We start from the raw sequence: 18,053 nt of genomic DNA, 5'->3' as shown, positions 1-18,053 counted from the left end.
TTTGATAAGCGGCTGACTTGCTTATACCACAACTCGTTCTGGACCAGTGTATGGCATTGCTTGCTCCGCTTTTGGCAAGCCTGTCGGCGCATTCGTTGCCACCTATGCCTGTGTGGCCCGGTACCCAACCAAGACGCACACAGTTGCGTGATCCAAGCTTGCAGAGAGTGTTAAAGCACTCCCACACAAGCTTGGATGAAATGCTGTTGGAGTCAAGAGCTTTAAGAGCTGCCTGACTGTCTGACATTATACAGATGTTCATTTCCTGGTACCTTCTGGTGAAGGCCTAGGTTGGCACAGGCTAGGATACCATAGATTTCGGCTTGAAATATGGAGCAGTTTTCCGACCCAAACTGCCGCTAAGGGCAGTTCTAGGGGATTGACTAAACACTCCCATATCCAGTTCTACCCTTTATAAGCGAGCCATCCGTGTACCAGACAAAGCTCTTTCTTATTGTTGGGATGTTATCTTGCGATTTCCACTCATCTCTGGAGTAGAAGTCAACAGAGAATGGCTTATTGAATACGAACTCCGTTCTCATTGTGTCGGAGACCATTTCGAGAATAGCGCTTGGGTTTACAGCTTCAGTGATGGCGCCATGGCTCGCGTTAGACGCGCCATTCCTCCACAAGCCAGCAACCATCAGCCGATAAGCTGACTTACGCGCTTCAGCTTTTATATGAACATCAAGAGGTAGAAGTCCTAAAGCCACCTCGAGGGTCGCTGAGGGACTGCTCCTGAATGCTCCGGTTACAAAGATTGTGCCAAGCCTTTGTAAGCTTTCAAGCTTGGCTTTGGCAGTTACCTGATTCACCTTTGTCCACCAGACTAATGAACCATAAGTGATTTGAGGCCTTACAACTGCTTTGTAAAAGCCATAGTGCTATATGGGGTTTTACGCCCCATGAGATTCCTGCAAGTCTCCTGGACGTCATGAGCGCCCCCACTTTGCTTTGTGCAGGATATTATTAAGATGGATCATTCCACGTAAGCTTATGGTCTAGAGTCAGTCCTAAATATTTGACTGTCTTTGACCACTCCAGCTGAGTGGATGCGAGTTTCAGCCTAGAAAGAGACTCTAGGTTCTTTTTTCTAGTGAATGGTACAACTTACTGTCTTAGAGGGATTTACTTTCCAGTCCCTCTCCCTGACACCAGTTGTGTACATGTTGAAGGTTGGTATTCATGATATCAACAACAACATTTGTGTATTTTCCCTGTACCATAAGGACTATGTCGTCTGCATTATCCTTGGACATAGATTCCGTTGTTAGTAAGGTCCTCAAGTAGACCATCTACTACTAGATTCCACAGTAGAGGTGACAGGATGCCTCCTTGAGGACATCCCCCTTGTGGGTGCGATCACAAGCGATACTTCATTGAGATCGGCCCTGATCCGTCTGGAGCACAGCATGGCCCTAAGCCACCGGCACAGAGCTGGCTCGAGGCCACGTCGCTGTGCTCCACTTACCATTGCAGTGAATTTGGCATTGTCGAAAGCTCCTTCAATGTCTATGAAGGTGCACAATGCCAATTCCTTGGCGGACAGGCTATCCTCAATCCTACTGACTAAATTGGTGCAGTGCTGATTCACAGGATTTGCCTTGCTGGTATGCATGTTGGTTGCGATGAAGGGGAGTGTCTGAGAGAACTCCCTTTCTCAGGTGCCTCTCCACCAGTCTTTCTAATGTTTTCAGTAGAAACGAAGATAAAACTGATGGGACGAAAAAGATTTAGGGACAGAGTAGTCCGCTCTCCCTTTTTTAGGGATGAAGACCACCCTGTTGAGACGCCAGACTTGTGGTATGTACCCATAGGCTAGGCTCGCCCTGAATAGTTCACATAGAAGGGTAAGGAGATTTCTCCGGCCCTTGTTGAAGCAGGGCCGGAAAGATTCCATCCCCTCCTGCAGATTTGAAAGGGGCAAATTTAGAAATTGCCCATTTGGCTTTAGAGAGAGTGACAATCCTTCTGGCAATGGCCCAGCTACCACGACAAGCTCTTGGCCGTGAGCCTGCCTCGTGATTACCAGACGTTCCAGTGTCGTCATTCTCAAAGATAGATACAATCAGGGAAGTGAGTCTCAAGGAGAAGTTTGAGGCTATCACTAGACCCGGAAGTGTGTTGACCTCCCTGGGACCTTAAAGATCCCAAGTGACCGGTTGGACTTGAGGCTAGCAAGCGTTGCAGTCTAGCTGCCGCGCTTAACTCATTTACCTTCTGTGTAAACTGCCTCCAGGAACTTTGTTTTGCTTTTTTGATTGCTAGGCTGTATTCTGTTAGAGCTCTATGATAGGACTCCCAGATACGGCTCCTTTTTGCATTGATTGTACAGCTTTCCTGACATTAGCCCTTTTGCGAGCGAGGTCCTGCAGTCCACCACTTACTATTTGGTTCGACTCTTCCCCCGTCGCAATGGGCAATTGTCATGGAAGCTATTGATTATAGCATTCTGCAGGTCAGAAGCTATCTGATCTATGTCTGTGAAGCATCGCACCCTTCCCGCCTACCGATCCCAACTGTGACTGAAGGTCAGACTTATATCCCAACCAGTCAGTCCTCCTGGGATTACGATAGAGGACCTCTGCAGCCTCATCTTGCAAGTTAAAGAGGATATACCTGTGATCCGATAATGAGGCCTCTTCGCTTACGTGCCACTTATCAACCATTCCAAGTATTCCTTGTGTGCAGATTGTTATGTCAATAACTTCTTGTCTAATTCGTGTTGCGAACGTAGGGCGGTTTACCTTTATTACATATAAATAGGGTCCCTACTTAGAAGAAATTGTAAAAGTGCCTCACCTCTAGGGTTAGTGTTGGTGCTGCCCCCATCCAGCAGAGTGATGGGCGTTTGGGCGTCACAACCTAGAAGCTCTGAAAAACACACCCTAGTGGACCTCAAGATGTCCTTACGCAGACCCACTCTCAGAGAGATAATCATCTCCCAGAGGTTTTATTCTTTGGATTAACTTCTTCCAGCCAACGTTTGGTGTGCTCGTTGATGCAGGAAGCAATTAAAACACCTTTCTCTAGGTAGGTGCCCGCAAACGATTGGAACGGAACCATCCTCCAGGGGTTGGATTTCTTCCATTATTGCGTCCCTCGATGGCTTCTCTCCTTGCTCTGCACTAAGCTTCGCTTCCGGGTAGCCTTCGAGGGCTATGGCCATTTTAATCGGCTGGAATAGTAGACGGATATTTGATTGGGCCACGAATTATACCAAACAGACTGAACGGACCTACTTATGAAGTTTTTTTAGGGAAATCTTACCTGAGCTGTTGGAACATGTTCCTGTTGAAACTAGACAAAGAATGTGGTTCCAACACGATAGAGCACCAGCCCACTTTTCCCTGATTGTTAGACAACATTTGAATGAAGTGTATGGAGATCGTTGGATTGGACGTGGAGGTCAGCTGTGTGAAGCTGGCGGCACCCATTAACGAAAATACGAAAAAAACTAGTAGAACCGTTTTTTTTTAGCGTTTGTTTAGGTTTGTTTACCTATTTTTAGCGTTTGTTTGGCATTAATGTGCGAAATATGTAAAAAACAAAGTGGGTGCCGCTGGTGTGAAGCTAGCGGCACCCATTAACGAAAATACGCCAAAAAACTAGTAGAATAGTTTGTTTAGTGTTTGTTTAGGTTTGTTTAGCTATTTTTAGCGTTTGTTTGGCATTAATGCGCGAAATATGCAAAAAAAACAGTGGGTGCCGCTAGATCGCTAGTGGCACCCATTAACGAAAATACTCCAAAAACTAGTAATCGTTTGTTTAGCGTTTTTTCAGCCTTGTTTAGATATTTTTAGCTTTTTTTGACAATAGTTTGCGAAATTGTGTAGTTGCCGCGTAGCTTCGCACCAGTTACACTTACGAGTACGTGGTCCAACAACAGTGCTTGAGGTATCTGTTCTAAAAAAACTAATTTTCACCTTTTGTTTAGCCACGCATTTCGTTTGTGTATCGTGTTGGTTGACAGCAATAGCTTTCAGTTCATTACCTTTTGATATAATGAATAATTAATTTAACATTTTTTAATCCAATATAATTTTAATGAATATTATTAATATTACTATACACAGTGAGATTTGCAGTATATATAATACAACAATGAAAAGTAACAAAATAATAAAATCATATAATTACTGTACGATCGTAAAGTATCATGTGTTTTTGCATCCAACAACACAATTTTAAAGAATATTTCATAATATTACTATACACAGTATGATTTTCATTATAAAGAATACAACTAAGGGACAAATTAATGAATCTTATCATACTGTACCATAGTAAATTATACAAATGAATTCGATCATGAATGGAGTATTGGTGATATAAAGTTTAAACATATAATTGTAGGGAAAATGATCCCACTATATTATGTTATCAATCATACTTGTTTTAATATCCAATTTTTTAGTAAAAAAGGACAATAATGATGAAAAGTGTTCAAAATTACCGCTTTATTGTTTAATTGTAAATCTTTTTTTTGAAAATGAATTGCATTATGATACATGGTACCAATTTTAAGAAACAAATCTAATATAGTAAAAAACGATAACATTTTTTTATCGATATATAACGAAAAATCTGTTTCATTAAAATATAAAAAGCAAGCTATAAATTTATAAAATATTGTTAAACATTTCGCGTTAATATTAACATAACATAAGCGGCGCCTACTTTGTTTTTTTGCATATTTCGCACATTAATGCCAAACAAACGCTAAAAAATAGCAAAAAAAAACCTAAAACAAACGCTAAACAAACGAGTCTATTGTTTTTGGCGTATTTTCGTTAATGGGAGCCGCTGGTGTGAAGCTAGCGGCACCCACTGTTTTTTTGCATATTTCGCGCATTAATACCAAACAAACGATAAACAATAGCTAAACAAACCTAAACAAACAAACGCTAAACAAACGATTCTACTAGTTTTTGGCGTATTTTCGTTAATGGGTGCCGCTGGTGTGAAGCTAGCGGCACCCACTGTTTTTTTTGCATATTTCGCGCATTAATAACAAACAAACGATTAAAAAAATAGCCTAAACAAACCTAAACAAACGCTAAACAAACGATTCTACTAGTTTTTGGAGTATTTTCGTTAATGGGAGCCGCTGGTGTGAAGCTAGCGGCACCCACTGTTTTTTTTTGCATATTTCGCGCATTAATACCAAACAAACGATAACAATAGCTAAACAAACCTAAACAAACGCTAAACAAACGATTCTACTAGTTTTTGGCGTATTTTCGTTTATTGGGTGCCGCTGGTGTGAAGCTAGCGGCACCCACTGTTTTTTTTGCATATTTCGCGCATTAATACCAAAACAAACGATAAAAATAACTAAACAAACGCTAAACAAACGATTCTACTAGTTTTTGGCGCGTATTTTCGTTAATGGGTGCCACTGGTGTGAAGCTAGCGGCACCCACTGTTTTTTTGCATATTTCGCGCATTAATAACAAAACAAACGATAAAAATAGCTAAACAAACCTAAACAAACGCTAAACAAACGATTCTACTAGTTTTTGGAGTATTTTCGTTAATGGGTGCCGCTGGTGTGAAGCTAGCGGCACCCACTTTGTTTTTTGCATATTTCGCACATGAATGCCAAAACAAACGCTAAAAAAATAGCTAAACAAACCTAAACAAAACGCTAAACAAACGATTCCACTAGTTTTGGGTGTATTTTGGTTAATGGGTGCCGCCAGCTTCACACAGCTGTGGAGGTCCCGTCCCTTGGCCTCCACGGTCACCTGACCTCACACCCATTGATTTTTACTTGTGGGGACACATGAAGCAATTAGTGTATACCACTCCCATACAGAATGAAATGGATCTAGTAGCTAGAGTTGTTGAGGCTGCTGCAGTTATTCAAGACAGTAATCCTTTTGAAGGGGTGAGAGAATTGTGCTTACGACGCTTCAGAATCTGCAACGAGTTACAAGGACGCCACTTTGAGCAACGATTATGAAAGTTTTACAGTAATGTAATCATTGATTTATTAATAAAAAATATCATGTTCAATAAAACTTTTCAAACACATTGAATTAATTACGCTGTTTCACACAATTGCCATGTAAGAAAACCCTATACCCAACCATAACGTCGCCCTATCAACATTTTTTTTAAGATTTAAAAACCAGGATTCACAATTGGTTAAGAACTTTTTTTAAATTTACCTTAAAACAAATTTAAAAAATAAATATTAAATTTCAGGTTATAATATTGTTCACTATTTTAATAAAGAACCTTAAAAAGTTTATTCGTAAAAATCCACTACATTGTTGTATGTACTTGCAATGCATGGATTTAACTTGTTTTTACGTTTGGTGCTGTAACTCAGTTATTTGTTATTTAATCTTTTTGAAACAAAAATTGTTGAATTGGTAATAAAATATGCTAAAAAAGTTATCCTGGTGAATTTGTTGTCAAAGTAGCCGTTTCAAAGCTAATACAATTTGAAAATGTTGAACGGCCGCCATTTTGAAATGCAATGAGATATTTGTTTTATTTTTTTCACTGAAAAGGACCAACACTAGGTTAACATAACTGTTAAGTTTGAATTCTGTATCTTAAGTGGTTTTTGAGTAGTCATTTTTTCCCAAAAAACACATACAGACAGACGCTAAACGAAGCGAAATAGGGCACCTGTTATATTGCATTATTTGTTAGTTTTGGCCTGCTGAACAATGTGGCAAAGTTTGTTCGAATGGTTGCTGGACACCCTGTATAGTTTGTTGTAGTTACATTGATCAATCAGAATACAAAGTCAAAATATAGTCGACGCAGACGCGGTGATTTTTTTTAAATTAACTAACTAGAGAAATAATAATAATAAAGAATAATACTATCATTTTTATTTTAAAAATAACTATGGAATTAAACTTAGTAGATCTGATTTTGGTTCTCGGCTGAATTTAAAATGATTACGAGTTTTCGCTTATCTCGCCAATGCATTCGTATACACATAGCAGTGATTGAGTTTTGACGACATAAAATATACATAATAATATACTCGTATATATCTATATAAACAGTTAATATTGTAGTATGAATTAGCCGTACGGAGCGAAATCGCTCATTGTTCATTGCTACATATATAATTTTGTATCATAATTTTATTTAGTGTTGCCTACTTTTTTAACAACTTGAGTACACAATATGACCATACTTCTAAAATGGGACGTTTTACCCAATAAGAGTTTATGAAACCACAGCACTACAAACGTTTTGAAAGTTGGTTAAGCTGAGACCTTGAAGCTTGTTTTCTTCTGCGTCATTTAACTAAAAGTGCGATGTTTACCTCTGTTGCATGACCTGCGTCACGTCCATGTCAACCCACAATACTATCGAGGACTTTCTCCAACTCTTCATAAACAGGGAAATAAGGATATTGGTCACTTTGTCATGATCCGTCACCAAAGCCTGAAGGTGGATATGTCACGGCTATGGAATCTTCAACCTAAAGTTGAGCATTAAGTTTTGAAATCAATAAAATTACTAATTAAAATTATTTTTTAATTATGTAAGTGTGTTACAATTTTGTACGCTTTGAATTCATGATCATCACAATAAGTTACATTTTTCTTAGCCAGAAATCAGGATTAACCCCATGCTCACTGAGTCATGGCAGGTAATTATGTATTTGAAGTTGGTAAGGAAGTTTCGGATGCTTTTCCCGGAAGTAGGTTGCTGCATGTGAAGATATGCATAGGCGTAACGGGGAGGGAGGTTTGGGGGTTATAACCGTGCATGTGTGCGCGAGCGTGTGTGTCGTGAGTGTAGTGTGTGTGTGCGTGCATGTATGTTTATTTTGTGTGTGTGTGTGTGTGTGTGTGTGTGTGTGTGTGTGTGTGTGTGTGTGTGTGTGTGTGTGTGTGTGTGTGCGCGCGCGTGCGTGTGCTCTGTTTAGGATGTGCAGGTGTGATCCAAGTCTCTCTCTACTTAGGTTGGTTAATTTTATATTAAAGTCTTTCTGATTGTTCTTTTTTACATTGCCTTTTTAAGTTTCCAACTTTTATTTCATACATAAGTTATATTCCTTTCTAATTTTAGATTTTTATTACCTCAGTTATTCCATACTTTGGTCTTGTATCGTTTCTTTGAGGGTATAATTTTTTTTTAATTTGCTAATGAAAAAAATGTCAATAATGTTAATTTATTCTCTTATTTTAATTTAAGATTTTTGAGTGTTATTAGTTTAGTGCAGACTGATGAACTCGTTTCCCCACACACTGACTGATGCCCATGTGGGGATAATTTCCTAAAAAAAATTGTGTTTTCTTTATTTTCATTACTCTGTATGTAAATTATGGAAATAAATACAATCAATCCTCTTCCCATAGATATAAATATTCAAGGTATATTTTAACTTGTATTAAACCGAAATTATACTCGTAGTACAACCATGGCTCACAGTTCAGTTTCATTTTTATTTGTTTTGATATTTTATCTATAAGAGCTAAAAACACAAAATTTGCGCTTAGTATTTTTTTCGGAATGATTTTGTCCATGTAGGAGTCAACCACTCGTAGGGGTTGAGAAATGCAATAACAGCCAGCCACATTTGCCGCTCTTCGAGCGAGAGAGGAGGCGAGCAATGCCAATGAACGCCTAACGATCATCTTGAATTGCTAATTTGTAATAGTCATAACATCATTCTCATCTCCATTGTTGTTGACGGTAGTCGTATATGACCATGAGTCGATAGTTATAAGTGCCACTAATGTTAGATGTAACGGAAAAATGAAGATACAACGCCTTAAGTTCGATTGTAGCCTACTTACTTTATTGTTCTTCGGACTGAATCTTGGTATTAGATAAAGGTTGAAAGTGTAACAAATATTCACCTTTCACTTATTCTCCAAATGATATCTTTCAAAAGACATCTCCAATAATTATACAACTAAAAGTAAGAACTGGAATTGTTTGAAGTTAACAATGCTCATATAGGCTAATGTAAAAGAATCTAGGTTGTTTCACTACACACAGCCGGTTCCCAACAAAACGTGTCTGTATCCATAATTGTATAGCTAATTAAATACAATCAGTTATAGATGGTTTGAAATAATATTGTTTTATATAAATTTCATAGAGATTGAAAGCATTCTTAAAGCGGGATTTCCGGGCGATTTTTTTTCATTTTCGATGATAATGGCTTTCAGAATCCAAACCCACTATAAGATTCGAGTATATAAATACATACATATGCCTATGCTTATGAAATATAATATGAGCTTATGCAAGAACTTAGTCAGAAAAAATGGGGGGGGGCGTCCAGACAACTGATATTTTCCCGTAGTGATCAGAGAGTAGGGTCCTATTTTGTCCTTTAAAAAGTTCTTGGCCCGTTTCTTTGTTTAGACCAATCTTTCAGTAGTACATGTCAGTCATACTGAATTATTTAAATAATAATAGTCTTTTACTAAAAGAGTAATTGAAAAAATTAAAAATTGGAAAGGGGGTCCGGTCTCCTTGGAACCCTCACTTGGCTACGTCCTTGAGCTTATGAACCGGTGGCTCCTGTAACTTTTAATTAATTCATATAAAATTTCGTACAGATATACTACTTACACGAAACCAATAAAAAGTTCAAAGATAGTGTCGCTGTTCTAATGAGTATTCCAACTATTTTATAATTTACCAAATTGGCATTATTTGGTGGTTTCAAGGTAGTGTTTGCCACTGCAAAATTTGTGGCATATACAATAACATGGCGTAAATACAAGTGCATAGCATACTTAGGTTCAATATAACATAGAATCATCACAAGTGAATATGTTTAAAAACATATTTTCTAATTTATTCAAACAAAACCAGCTCCACGTTTTGATAAACCACTTTATTTGCTTATTACGATTGGTACCTTTTGATGTGAAATATCACATTTGTAATGTTTGAATTGTAATTGTTTTAAGAGTTTGATCAGATTCCACACACCAGAACCGTCATACCATTCACGTTGTTTATGCTAATTCTCTCAAAACTGATAATGCTGGGAGAGTAAATTTTGAATGTGAAATGACTCTTGAAATGGACAATCGATAATAAAAGAAACCGTGTTTGTGCCATTAAAGACATTTTTTCGGTTCAGGCATAAAAATTTAAAATTATTGCTTGCTAAGCTTTAAGGAAACATTATGCTGAACATTAAACCCCGGCCTAACCGCCCTAACTCCCCCTCAAATTAAAATCACTTTTCATTTCATCAAGTAGATAAGGTAAGTGCGTAGACATTCTAATGGTTTTCATCAATTCATAAATGTACAAATTTTAAAAGGCATCTTTATGTACTGTCAACACAGAAAACTACTTTGGAACATTGCAACTGAACGACTTCTAGGAAGATAGACTAGCCTACTTTCTAGGTAGCACTATCTTCCATATTAAAATTTCATATCGAATATGAGGAAGACGTGAACACGTGTCTTCAAGGAATTAAATACTGAATATGTAACACAAAACTAGAAATTTGTCAAGTGCTGCGTCGACAACGCTTCACGTGAATATTTGCACGTGCACGGAAAAATCTGCATATCATAAGGAATGAAGCGGAGTCCGGTTCGACGAGATGCCTGCCCCCTCCCCTCCACCACCTCAACGGTATATAACCCACCGATCTCACGTCGCCACCCGTTGTCCTCTGTACAGACTGCTCTCTAATGTCCGCCAGACCTTCGTGTCTCCTTCCTTCCGCATAATCTGTGTGTCCATGAAGGGTTTACTGTTTCATCTGCGAACTGACTTTCTCCCAACCGTCAGGTAAGCAGTTGATCGTATAAAATGTCTTTTTTTAATCCAATATTTGTTTGTATCCTGTAACAAATAATGTTATTCGAGAATAAAATATGGATTTCATTGAGTAGGAAAATAGAAATACAGTTGTTTATTATACATGTATTTCTTACATAAACATAAATTCTTCTTACACTTTATATAAATATATGCAAATTTAAGGGCCCTTTTCAAGGAGGGCTGAATACCCATTAAAAATCACTGGCTACATGTCAATTGTACATTGTAGGCATAGTGCAGTATTTAATTTTGCATAAAAAGTTTTTTCATGAATTAGGTAAATTTTATATTTTTAAATAAATTTCACTTTGACGCATTTTTAAGACAGTGAACATTATTTAAAGTTATGACATTCAGAGAACACGTTTTTCATTAGTGTGGCCTAATATTTGGACAGTGAATACATTTTTGTCCGAAATATTGATTATAATTAATATTTATAACAGACTTTCAGCTGTTTCTAAAACTGTTTAATAACTTTGAGATTTCTCTTTAAATAATTCACTTACATACAACTTTTTATACTAAAACATTATTTGCAAAGATTGCAATATACATATATTTATAAGAAACTTTGTTGTGACCATATATTGTTAGAGTGTGCTTTAAGGTCTTTTCAATTTCTTGCAATATATTGTATTTTTTCAATTGGTACTTTTCTTAGATAAAACTATTGTTGTGTAATTTGTCTCTTTTTTGATTAATTGATTTTTTTTTATAAAATAACACAAAAGTATTGTTAAAATGTATTTTCTAAATATTCTCTCAAGTGTGAATAAGACACACTAGGGAACCACTAGGGGGTGACTGTTTAGGGTTAATTGTAAGACAGGGCCTAATGGCCCTAAATTCGCCCTTTTGTATATATGTTACAAATAAAGTAATTTGAATTTGAATAAGAAAGTCTACTTCATAAATATTAATCATGTATAAAATATACAGAAATAATATATAGAAATAAAACATTTTTATTTAATAAATGTACGGCACTACAACACTTTCCTAAAAAAACCAAATAATCTGTGCCTAACCACCCGTAAGTAAATAAATACAATAATGCCAGCAAATACAAATTAACCACACAAAATAAAATGAGGTATGTGCTTATGAATTGGACTTAATACTTTATTTCAAAATAAATAATTTAATCATAGAGGATCTAAGAAAAATGTGTTGTCAATTTTGAAATGAGGATATTAAAAATAAGTTCCAAGGTTAAAAATTCTCTAAACTTTCATATGTGTTTATGTTGTGCTTTACATAATTAATTTTTTAATTCCTTTCATATGAAACTATGTAGTTACAAAAATTAATGATTTTTGTTAATTCCAACCCACAAAAGAAATGTATGGAAACATATTTATGGGCTTTTAGTCTATTGTATTCAGTTGAGCTTTAAACAATAAACATTGTAAAAAGAGATTTTCATTTAACAAGCTTATAATGAGGACCCTAAATAAAATCACATTTAGTTCAAAAACTAAACAGGCCAAATAAAATTGCTTTTTAAAACATAAAACAACCAATAGCTTGGAAGCTTTTTTTAATTTTTAAAAGGCCTTTAAGTATATGAACAGTAAAACTTATGGTGTTAGTGGAAATAATATCCTTTATTGACTTATCCTTAAATGTTAATCCTTGAATGTAATAGGTACTGCAGTCATATAGCCACAATGCAATAGTGTGTTATAACAGAATGTCAAAATATTTTGTCTAACAATATAGACACCATATCTCTTGATTATCTTATGGATGTAGATAAACAAATATTACTTTTACATTACAGAGTCGGTAAGAACCTGGTGACTAACCTCGGCAGCCGAAGAGGTAACGCAGGAAACTTCAAAGAGTATACAGTACTCACTCTCATCCATACTGTACCGTAAAGGTGATTATAAAGCCACTTATTTATTTAAACATTTATGATTGTTCTTACATTGACCAACAAATCTTGGCTATGGTACTTGTTTGTTCTAAGGAAGGTTAAAAAAAACTCTAGAATATAATAAAATCTTGTATAAATATTGTTCTAAAATGTTATAAAATCAAAATATTGTACAGTTAATATTTTGTAGTTTTCTTTTAAAGTTATATTTTGCATATATAAAATGTGTATTTTTATGTATGTAGTTAATTTACCATGAAAAATAAACATGTGTTTTGAAAAAGAAATCAACAACAATACACGTCTGTTGATTATCATTCTCAAGCAAATTAAGAACAAGAGATAGCTGTCTTGATTTATAACTATTTGTTTTTACAATTTTAATATTTATCCATATTTCCTTTCAATCAATCATACAATGGATTTAAGAACAAAATCTAAAATCAAAGATTGCACCAACTAATATATTATTAAACACTATTAAGCCATCCTGAAACTTTTAAAAACCCCTTTATGTGTGTGTTATATATGTACACATTTATAACACATTTTTAGAGTGGGAAAATAAAATATTAGTTCTACTACAAATTTAAGAAAGGTAGACTTTGTGTCAGGTTGTTATATTAAATAATTCTCAAGATTAATTGGTACAACAATGAATGTACAACATACTAATGGATGGCATTTTAATATACTCATTAACCTGGTCGTTACTTGCATGAACACCTTGCTTGCCACCATCAAAAAGATACTCTTGATTACATGAAGTAAATTTAACTTTTTGTCTTTTTTGAACTAGAATTAAATTAGTTTACTTGAATATTGGGATTCAAATATTATATTTGACATCTGAAAACAATTTTTATACTTTTTTGGAAAAGTGAGTGCATTACAAAGAGATTAACTGGATTTTTAATTTTGACCCCTCTTGGTCATTCTGTATTCAAATATTTAAAGTATTTAGAACCAATATGTTATATTGTTTAAATCTGACCTATAAATCTTTGTAATAATCCACCTTTGATCTAAAATATCTTGAAAATAAAAAGAGATAGTCATATGGTTTTCACCAAAATTTGTTTTTATCCCTCTCCAAAACCTTGCAACAGAAAAAAGAGTTACATTTGGTAAATGCTGAGCTGAGGGGAAAACCTAAAACATTTTGTGTAAAAAAAGTGGTCATAATCTGCAAGTGTTTAAAGATTAGCATGGAGATGACATTATATATGAGGATTACTGCAATACATAGATTTCTATAGAATCAATAAAGTGCAGTCCAAAATTAAATTTTGTATGAATACAAAAGGTTTAATATAAAAAGATAACATCACATGTATCTTTATAGGAATTGTGTATTATTGAAACTGAAGTCTAAATAGTCTTACATCCACACCACCACTTACATCTAAATCACTTACATCTTCAATCAACTGTTTTTTTTTTTTATTTGATATAAGATATAATTACTTTTTTTTGTTTCAGAGCTTTTAAGAAATACTTAGCCTTTGGAAGGTCCCAGAAGCTATATTTCTTGATTTTTGGACGCAGTCTGTGTACCGTACTCTATATTTGCTGCATTTCTTGCTTACATAAGAAGTTAACATGGTGCAAGGTGATCGTGGTGTAAAAGGAGTGGTGGAGAGCAAGTATCAGACACTATCAAGGTGAGTATTCAGTATTATCAGGATAAATTTGATAACATTTAAAAAAATAATATGAAATACTAACAGTCTTAATATAACAAATCTCAAGGGTCCAAGAAAATATTCCTCATAACAGGATATTTTTATAAACAAGATTTGCTACTATATTGAGATTAAATTCAGCCAATATCTGCCTCAAAGAATCTCTTAGAACTAAATGACATAGCTCTCTATATACAAATATATTACAGCTTTAACTCTTATTAATAAATATTATACATATGAGGTGTGTAGTATTAAAACCCATCACATCCTCTAACTCAATTTTTTGACAAATCAGCAAAAACTGTTATAAACAAAGTCTTGCCCTGATAAAATTATTCTTTTATAAAAAAGATAGAATTTTTCTCTATTATAATGACAAAAAAGAAAGCAATTTGTTAATAATCTTCTGAGTTATTAAGAAAAATGACTGTGAGAAATTCAGATATTGATACCATTAGGATTTGGCTAGTTTAAAACCAACTTCTGAAAATAGCATTGCTTAAAACTTAGATTTTACTTGATGTTTGAAAGAAGGTTAAAAAATAAATAAATATAAAAAATAGGTCATAAATTGAGTTCAGTATTATTACATGTAAAACCTAACAATAGGTGGATAAACTGAATTTAACTATGCAATTTCACATTTTCCACACTTCTATTCCTGTTTGAAGTTTTCTTCCTTTTTATGTGGTTTTTTTGGAACATGGAGTAAGATAAGTTCCTACAGATTCTCAAACATTTTAAAATTATAAATATCATGTTGTGTCTTTCAATCACTTCACTTCAGTAAGAAAATGAAGACTGAAAGTGAAGTAAACAGCAGAGCATCTTGAGAAGTCATATGATTTACCTCAGCATTTGTATTGGCTGACTAGGATGTGGTAGAGTTTGGAACAAATCATGGCGAAACCCTAGTTGGATTTTGATACTAATCCTCATTTTCAACAATATTTTACAATAGCATTTGGCAAGTTAAGGAACAAAATTATTTTAATTTTCGAATTCAGCATGTTTCAAACTATAAGAAATGGTAGATAAAGTAACTCAGTTTTGGTTTAATATTATGAATGTTTAATATTAGATATAAAATTTTCAAATTCTTACTTATTTCAAAATAAGATCTAAACAAGTTTTTCTTGTACTTAGTTAACTTAAAAAAAACTACCGTTACATGGAATTGAAGGACAACTTTTTGTGAGCATCTGATAGCATTTTCTTGTATATTGTCACAATATTGATAGGAAACTTAGTGAGAGCCAGTGAAAGAACTTTTTTACTGCTTCATAATATTGTTTTTATTTTGTTGTATTAATAATGATACACTATATACAGGATACATATACCCTGATATTTGAATTATAAATGACCGACAACAATATTAAACATGGCGTCAGGTTTATATGAACCCGTAATAAGTCAATTTAATTATGAAAAGTTGTGATGAAATCTCTCGTGATTGCCTGATTTGTGAAGCCTCACGCAAAGTACAGGTAACTAGGTTAGGAAATGGGTGAATACAAGCCTACAAAGGAATTAGTTTCTAATGAAAATTTAGGAAACACCATTAAAGTTATTCAAACAGAAATTTGAAAACGATTTTAAAGCATATGGAAGTGACAAAAAAAACTGAGGAGGTCTAACTGGAAATGCTTTTAAATTACTTTGGGATGAAGCCTTGGAAGCTTATACTACTTTTAAAGTTAAAGATTAAAAAAAATTAAAACAAATTTTGGAATTAGCTAGTTTAAACATCCCCCTTAGCTAATCTGAACTAATCTTAGTTCTGTTATGACTTCTCCAGTTGTATTCTTGTTAACCAAACAAACTCTGTTCCCTACAATTTCTCAAATAACTCCAAGTAAGGGCATAAACTTGGATATAAGGGAACAACTGACTCCCCCTGAAATTTCATTTGACCCTACTACTGACACTATTCAAAATGTTAACAATTCATTAACCCACATGTGAGAATACTCAGATGTGTTATATATTTTTTCATTTTAATAAAACACATACACTACACATATCCCTAAACCTATAAAACTTTTGCCCCAGAAATAAGTTTCTGGATACACCCAGTGTCTCCAACAGCATGCACTACCTATTTTACACGAGAAGTGGTAGCCCATCAGATTAAATTGCGGCATAGTATTATTGTACCTCAGGGGTTGAATATCTGCTCACTAAATACCAACTTGTCCCCAATAGTGTGGTTTATATGCAACAATGTGTTTTATTAGTGCTTTAGTTCTAGTATTAGGTAATATTTCAGTAAGGAGATAATTTAGTTTAAATAGTAAGGAACTATTAAAACAAAATCTTAATTACTGATCTGTATAAGTCCATAAATATTTTTAATGCCCAATTTTTGGGCTTTATTCAAAATGTGTGTTTGAACAAAATGTGTAGTTTAAATTTTCTATTAATGATGTTGTAACTTCAATATAAATATAAATATATAATAACCAGGTAAATTTTTATGTCTTGTATAAGGATTATATAAAAGGGTGCTGAAAATAAACTGCGGACTGGTCCCAACATTATGCACGTGTTATTTCAAAGTATGCTAAATCTAAACTGGTTGTGTTGGATTGGAAAACTGGTTAACCTTAATGTTGGAACTGTTCCAGCTTGGCAGCCTGGCAGAAACCTGTTGCAGAGGATAAATACAAGAGCAAGACGGGAGAGAAGAATTCTAGTAAACAAGACAACAAATATGGCTCCTGGGGCCCTCTATTTAAAAATAAGCAAAATTTTGTCAACATGCACTGTTGCTAAATGCTTTTTATTTATCTGTCTTTAACATTATATCTTACTAACAGTTTTGTTGATGTATTAATTAGTCAAATATATTAACAAATAATAATTAAATTATTTAATTACAAGTTTGTTTTGTACTCAGATTATCCAGTAACTTTTTGGTGGAGGTATGTAATCATGGGTTTTATAAATCAGAAAAGTGTATTTTCTGATATTAATAAAAATAGCTGAACTGTATTATGTGTGTTCCCTGAATATATGATATTTAGTAACATGACTGAAGTTTGATGGCAATTAGTATTTAGTTACCACACCAGTATATAAGCAAAATTATCCAATTATAAACTATACAATCTATCGGTCCATATTTGTGAATTTTCTATCTATTTATCAAGAGAGAAAGCCAATGCTACTCAATCTTTTATTCTTTATTTTATAATCTTATAAAATAAAGAAGCTGCATTGTAACATTGTTATGGTCAAATAACAATTTATGTTAAGAATGACTACAAACTGTACTCTTTGTAGTCTTGTTGATATAAAGAGGCCAACTTATTACTATAATTAATTGGTAACTAGTGATCCATTGATTTGGGGATTTCTAATGGACAATAATTTATATCTTTGAGGTGATGACTTTAATTGTGTAGGTAAATTTTCAGTTTATTTGGGAACTTTTTCTAGTTGAAGAAAGATATGAGCCTCACAAAAATTTAATCATTGAGCCAATCAATAATATGACATTTTCTTTCTCACAAGGAATGGTCTTTATTTAATCAAATTTCAACATTCCGTCTTATCCTAATTCCTATTATTTCTAATAATATTATAAATGCGAAAATGCCTTTGTTTGTTTGTTTTGCTTTCACACATAAACTATTCAACCGATTGTACTGAAATTTGACATGGACACTCTTAGGATATCAATA

The 18,053-nt window shown here is 34.3% G+C and overlaps 1 protein-coding gene across 1 annotated transcript; it reads left to right on the top strand.

The window, feature by feature from the left end:
- The first annotated feature begins 10,552 nt into the window (after positions 1-10,552).
- LOC124352683 lies at positions 10,553-17,401 on the top strand. The gene is made up of 4 exons (XM_046802268.1): positions 10,553-10,758; positions 12,578-12,679; positions 14,159-14,340; positions 16,995-17,401. Exons 1-2 carry the CDS (start codon positions 10,568-10,570, stop codon positions 12,675-12,677), a joined length of 291 nt encoding a protein of 96 aa, XP_046658224.1. The 5' UTR covers positions 10,553-10,567; the 3' UTR covers positions 12,678-12,679; positions 14,159-14,340; positions 16,995-17,401.
- The last annotated feature ends 652 nt before the right edge of the window (positions 17,402-18,053 follow it).

Source organism: Homalodisca vitripennis, chromosome 1 (assembly GCF_021130785.1).
Source record: "Homalodisca vitripennis isolate AUS2020 chromosome 1, UT_GWSS_2.1, whole genome shotgun sequence".
NCBI classification, from domain to species: Eukaryota; Metazoa; Arthropoda; class Insecta; order Hemiptera; family Cicadellidae; genus Homalodisca; species Homalodisca vitripennis.
The sequence above is the reverse complement of the archived record's forward strand: the minus strand, read 5'-3'. Positions and strand labels throughout refer to the sequence as shown.